The sequence below is a fragment of the Sinocyclocheilus rhinocerous genome, unplaced genomic scaffold, assembly GCF_001515625.1.
Source record: "Sinocyclocheilus rhinocerous isolate Xijiao unplaced genomic scaffold, SAMN03320098_v1.1 scaffold1256, whole genome shotgun sequence".
Taxonomy (NCBI): Eukaryota; Metazoa; Chordata; class Actinopteri; order Cypriniformes; family Cyprinidae; genus Sinocyclocheilus; species Sinocyclocheilus rhinocerous.
In genome coordinates this window covers 1117712-1124210 of record NW_015646445.1, presented here as the reverse complement: position 1 = coordinate 1124210, position 6499 = coordinate 1117712, and the positions used below count along the sequence as shown (strand labels likewise).

At 36.5% G+C, this 6499-nt stretch overlaps 1 protein-coding gene across 1 annotated transcript in view; it reads right to left on the bottom strand.

Annotated features, from left to right (window-relative positions):
- Positions 1 to 6499, bottom strand: part of LOC107707820 (uncharacterized) — a 15229-nt gene that overhangs the window by 5031 nt on the left and 3699 nt on the right. Inside the window, exons 3-6 of the mRNA XM_016511912.1 lie at positions 5044 to 5095; positions 4514 to 4649; positions 3126 to 3256; positions 214 to 453 (exon numbers count right to left, since the gene is read on the bottom strand). Coding sequence (XP_016367398.1) covers positions 214 to 453; positions 3126 to 3256; positions 4514 to 4649; positions 5044 to 5095 — 559 coding nt within the window. The remainder of the gene's footprint in view (positions 1 to 213; positions 454 to 3125; positions 3257 to 4513; positions 4650 to 5043; positions 5096 to 6499) is intronic.

Below are 6499 nucleotides of genomic sequence, written 5' to 3'. Positions count from 1 at the left end.
ATGAATGTTATGATGAAGAAGACCATGGACATCATTAGGAGCACATTTATGTGTCTGCATGATAGGTTGTCATTCTTATTATTTTTATTTTTTTTACAGTTGCATAAAAAAAAGTATAAAAAGCACATGGTCTTTAAATATTTCACTAATGAACTTTTAATCATATTTTTGTGTGCTAAATGTGATAAAAATGCCTTCTGCATCAATACTCACACTGTCCACCAGCTTGGTGAATGGGCTGGTAGAGTTCCAGCTGCACCATTTCTTATGGAGTTGAGGAAGAGGAGGAAGGAGATCCTGGAAGGTTCGGACACTCCATGCTCGTGGTCGTGTGCTGTTTGTCGATCTGGCTTGGCTGCTCTTTGTCACAGAAGGCAGCGCTTGGTCTGGAGTCGGCCAGTCGAAGGGACGGCTGGGTCCCGTGTCACTGTGCCTCAGAAAACGCTCTCGTTGCTAAAAAAGACAGAACTAATTTAGAAGTAGATCCTGTACAACTGACAAACACTAAAAAAAAATCCCTCTGTCGTTCATCATTCCTGAATGGTGGAATGATCTTCCCACCCCCAACCAGAACAATTTTCAAGCGACAGCTGAAAAACTCATCTCTTTTGTCAACATGACTGCATCTTAAAAAAAACAACAACAACAACTTTGCTTTCTCTTTCTTTAATCCCTCCCTGTCTAGCTTGTTCTAATCTGAACAATGTCTGAAACTTTCTTCCTGAAAACACTTCCTGTTTTTATTTGCCTCTTTATGATGAATTGTGTGTTGTATTCCTCAATTATAAGTCACTTTGTATAAAAGTGTCTGCTAAATGAATAAATGTAAATATATATAAATGGTTTTTTGTTTTTTGCAAGGATGCATTCAATTAATGAAACATGACAATAAAGACTAAATATATTTTCATTTCAAATAAATGCTATTAATGGCAGCTGAAAATTCAGTTTTGCCAACACAAATAAATTACTAAAACAAAAATCAATAAAATAGAACTTAAGTTGTAATAATATTTCACAATATTACTGATTTTACTGTATTTGTTTTCATCAAATTGTTATTTACATTTACATTTATTCATTTAGCAGACACTTTTATCCAAAGCGACTTACAATTAAGATATAACAAGGAAAAAAACAAAAACAAACACAAAATACACCAAAAAGGAAATCTCAAAACAAAAACAAAAAAGGGGGGAAATTCCAAATATTTGAGAAAACAGGAATCCATTAACATTGCAAAACATAATCTATAATACCACTGTTATTAGCTTGATAATACAATTAATTAGGCAGGAAAGCGGCTTACAAAGTTCCCCCACTGGACCCATTCAGAAACGAAATAATTTGAGCTTCATAAATGGCCAAAAATGGCTCAAAGGTGCTAGAAATTTAATTTTATAATGAATAAACTTGCATCAATGGTAAAACTAATAAATGTGAGAATCTGGCTTGGATTTCAAGTTTTCAGTGCAGTATGAACCTGCTGAAGTCAGGGAAGCTATATCCAGAGAGACCAGCTGCTGCTTCAGGAGTTGCTTTAGTAAGATTGAAAAGAATTTCTCCCGTTCTCTTGAGCAGCTTCAGGCGCCGCGGCAGACACTGGGGTCCACGACAGGCAAAGACCTCCAAATGTGTCAGTCAGCTGTTAATCGCACATGTGCAGCTAGTGGGTGAGCATCAGAAGGGCTTTTCTCATCATGACAGTCCTCACACATGATCTCCAACAGCTCCCCATGTCTGAATGAATGAATGAATGATGCATTTATATAGAGCTTTATTGTGTATTGTTGTACACCCAAAGCGCTTTACAATCAACCTCCTCGACTATATGAGTATTATGCCGGAATTAATCTTGAGCTGTTCTGGCATGGTTTCATATTTTTAACCAAAACAATACCAAATTGTCCGGTTGTGGGGTGAAGGCAAAAACAAAAAAGCATAAAGAAACTACAGCGCCAAACAGCGAGCAGAAACGCAGCCGGACACCAGAGATGCAGGTTTCTGATTCTTCTCAAACCTCCTCGGATGCCACAGCTTGGCAAATTTTTCATGCCACATTTCAGAGCCAAAGCAGCATGGACCACACACTTGCGCAGAAGCACACAGAGCTGAGCTGGGAAATTGGCTACAGGCAGATAGCATTCATTAGGCAGAGCTATTAGCGAGCCAGCTCCCCTCCGGCTGCCAGAGTCTCCGCGTCCCAGCAGCCTCTAGTGAAGAGCTAGTTCTCTGCCCCTCATCCAGAACATCACCACACACCATGAAGCTTGGCCTCCATCAGCGCACTACACTGCACCAGCTATTCATGCTGAAAACAACTCAGTGTCATCAAGAACACTTGAAACCACAAAGCAAAAGTAAACAGAGTATCTCTTATAGTACTAGGAGAGCAATAAAAGCACCATATTCAGTTTCCCCCACCATTCCTAATGGAGAAACTTTGATAAGCCCTTGTTTGTTGCACATCAGGACAAAATCATTTGTCATCACTTGTTACTGTATTACATTTAAAAAGAAATATATAAAAAATAAATAAATAGAGAAATGAAGATGAGAATGAAAAATAAATAAATATAAGACATGCATAAAATAAGAAATGTGAACAACACAGGAACTTCCAAATGTAATAAAAAATATACAAATAATGTTAAAAAAAGCCTTTAATCCAATTTTTTATATCTAATGTTTTATAACTTAAATTTCATGAAACATTGTGCTTGAAAAGTGTGCTTGTTTTTTTAATTCAAATAAAAGCTACTGGGTTTAATATTTTAATGTGAACAAACATTACACAAATACATTCAAAAGTTTGTATTTACATACATTCAAAAGATTTTTTATTTTATTTATTTTTTTTTTTAAGAACCAAGTCAGTACATTAGATTCCCGGAAGGATCATGTGACACTGAAGACTAGAGTAATAACTTCGGAAAATTCAGCTTTGCCACGGGAATTAATTGCATTTTAAAATATATTAAAATAGTTTTTAAAAACGTTAATAATATTTCACAATATTATTGTTTTTCACCCTACACTTTTGAATGGTAGTGCATATACAAAAGATATCACTGTTTCTCATCCATTTCTGAATGTAGCAATGCACAGAAGAATCAGATACTCACAGTATGTGGAGAGAAGGGCAGTTGGGCTGAGTTGGGTGCAGAGGCGATGACAAAAACCTCATCTGTGCCTAATTCTAATTCAGTCAGACCACTGGAGAACTGCTCTAGAGCGGCCGGGTTTACTGAAGACCCTTCAGAGCACAAAACAGTGAACATATGGAATGTCATATTTATAAAAATGACTTTAGATACTTCAGGTTAACATGAATATATAAAGCTGAATAATTTGTCTTAAGCTTTTAATTAAAAACTTAATAATTTGTCATAGTCTCAAAAAAAAAAAAAAACTAGACTCAGTGACCTGGTGCTTATTTGAAGGTTAAATGGAAACATTTCAATTCTCTAGCTGGTACAGTTGGACTAAGCTAAAGAAAGGGGGCGCTTTGAGATTTAGAGCTTAGTGTAAAGCCAATGTCCCTCTTAAGTGCCCCTTACTGCATTAAGGTCTTGACTTCTCATTATGAGATTGTGACTTCATATATTTGTTTTTAAGAAGAAGTAAATATTCATTACACACTAAACAGAACATCAAACGTTCTGTCTGTGATTTTTTCCTGATTTTATTTGCATAGTTTCTACAGAAAGTGCGCCACTTGTGTCCCTATTTACTGAGAAACCTCACATAATTTTCACATTATTACACATATAAATTTGCATAAAAAATGTTAAGGTTCAAAATGCACCTTCTGTTGTTTCAGTAGAGACATCTAAAACAAATGGCATTATATTGCCTCATGTCTGTTTTTAAATGGATTGTTATTTAGTTACATTGTTTACATTGAAACAGGTTTCATTTAAGATCAAAAAACTTCTTTTAACAATTATATCGTTTTATAATTACTTCCATGTCCTTTGAACACAGGAGGAAATTCATTTTTTCTGCAATCTACACCATAATGGAGCTCTGGTAGTCTTGTTATACTGTTCTTGAATTACAGTAATTTAGCCTTTGTCTGTTCCTAGAAAAGACTAATTAATCTCAATGTATAGGTTCAGAAAGGGGACAAATGAACTCCACAGCTTCACCAAAATACCCAGTGACCCCAAAGCTTCCTTCATCTGACAACATCAATGAAGAAAACAATCCATCTGGGGGAGAGAGAAGAGGAGGGAGAGAGAGAGAGAGAGAGAGAGAAGAGAGAGAGAAGAGGAGGGAGAGAGAGAGCGAGAGAGAGAGAGAGAGAGAGAGAAGAGGAGGGAGAGAGAGAGAGAGAGAGAGAGAAGAGAGAGAGAAGAGGAGGGAGAGAGAGAGCGAGAGAGAGAGAGAGAGAGAGAGAGAAGAGGAGGGAGAGAGAGAGAGAGCGAGAGAGAGAGAGAGAGAGAAAGCGAGAGTGATGTGGAAGGGAAAACAGAATGAGGCAGTGGGACGATAAAGAGACACTAAGCACCTGTATGGGACAGACTGCGGTTGAGGGAACGGTTGTTGTTGTCGTTCACTGTTCCCAGCTGCTGCTCCAAGTGATTGGGAGAAACCATCTGCAGTTCACTCACATCTGCCGCTGAATTTAGCACTCCTTCTGGAACCTACAACACAATAGCTCACATTATTTCTACCAAAATAATCACTCGCCAAAGCAGCAAATGACAGCACAAAATTTCTGTGAGAGATCAAGTCTGCCTATCAACACACACACACACACACATGCATGCATTTAAATATATAATATGCAAGGAGTAATTTTTAGAATTTAAATAATAAAGCTTAAAATAATTTATACGCAATATTTTGTATCCAAAATACATTTTCATTTCAGTTTCATGCCCAACATGCATCATTTATGGATGGTACATTTAATCAATTCACTCGACATTGCCAAGTGTGGGGAAACATTTTGGACCCTGAATGCAGTACAAACTCCTCCTCATCTTTCATAAAGGTGGGGTCCATCTGAAAGAAGAACATATGATGACTGTTTACCTCTGAGCTGATGGAAGAGGAAGCATTGGCTCCTTTTGCGCATAGTTTCGGCCTGGAAAAAACAACAGAACACAAGTAACATCATCTTGTTGGCTTTTAATTACTGTTATTGGTAATTAGGTGATCCATTAAATAACTGTTTACTTCTCTCAGCTCATTATCTGCTATAAAATCTGGTAGGACACACACACTCAAATAACCAAATTCATTTCTGATTTGCTCAGAGTACACCAGTATCATTTTGTAGGAGCGTGTTGAAGGGTGAACTGGATATTGTATCTGTCTGATTCATGCTGTAAAATTGAATGTAATTGCATGACTTCTAGTAAGGTCATGTCATTAGTCAAGAAAACATAATTTCATTTGCTGATGAAATTCGTAGCAGGAAAAAAAAAACTGAAATGGCCTGGTTCCCTGTGTAAACAGAACCAACAAAAGGCATTGGGGAAAAAAATCACTTCTGCTCAGTAACTCTAGGCTTCATCAATCAGTTCTGTGAGTGTCAAATGTGACACTGTTTATTCCCACTGGGACCAACTAAGAATGAATCTTACATGATGGATTCTTTGAAACGTCATGCTTGTGTTTTAACAAACAATTGAAACATCTTTGTGGACAATGGTCTCTCATTTGCTCTATTCTACCCTTTCTCTTGGCTTCTTATGTTTCTTCCGCTTTCTTTTCTCTGTATTGTGTGACTGCACCTCGCTTTTGTGCATTTAGTTTAATGCCAGGTGCGGCACCATGAACATGCTCAGGTATGAATAGTGTTTTAACATCAAAGTGTTTCCGAAAAAGGAGAAGAAAGACTTGATTTAAGCTGCCAACAATGGTGAAAAATACCTCCAGCTGTGTCAACACCAACTCGTCTGACTTGCGTTGTCACGGACATGGTACTGTGTATGCCACATACTACCTCTAAAGTGAATAATTGTGATACTGATAGAAGGTTATGGACTGTGAGCGAGGGTATGAAATGCTGAATACGAAGACCTAAATGTCAGGATGACATTTATATTACAAATGTCACATTATTATATATCATTTCACAATGCACAGTAAAAAGAAATTATACAGTACCATTCAAAAGTTTGGGGTCAGTAAGATTTTTTGTTTTATGTTTTTGAAGAAAAACTTAAGCACAAACAAGGCTGCATTTATTTGATCAAAAATACAGTAAAAACAGTAATATTGTAAAACAATTTTTACAATTGAAAATAACTTTTTTTTTCTATTTTAATATATGTGACCCTGGAGCACAAAACCAGTCTTAAGTCGCTGGGGTAATAAAATTATAGATTTTTCTTTTATGCCAAAAATCATTAGGATATTAAGTAAAGATCATGTTCCATGAAGATATTTTGTAAATTTCCTACCGTAAATATATCAAAACTTAATTTTTGATTAGTAATATGCATTGCTAAGAACTTCATTTGGACAACTTTAAAGGCGATTT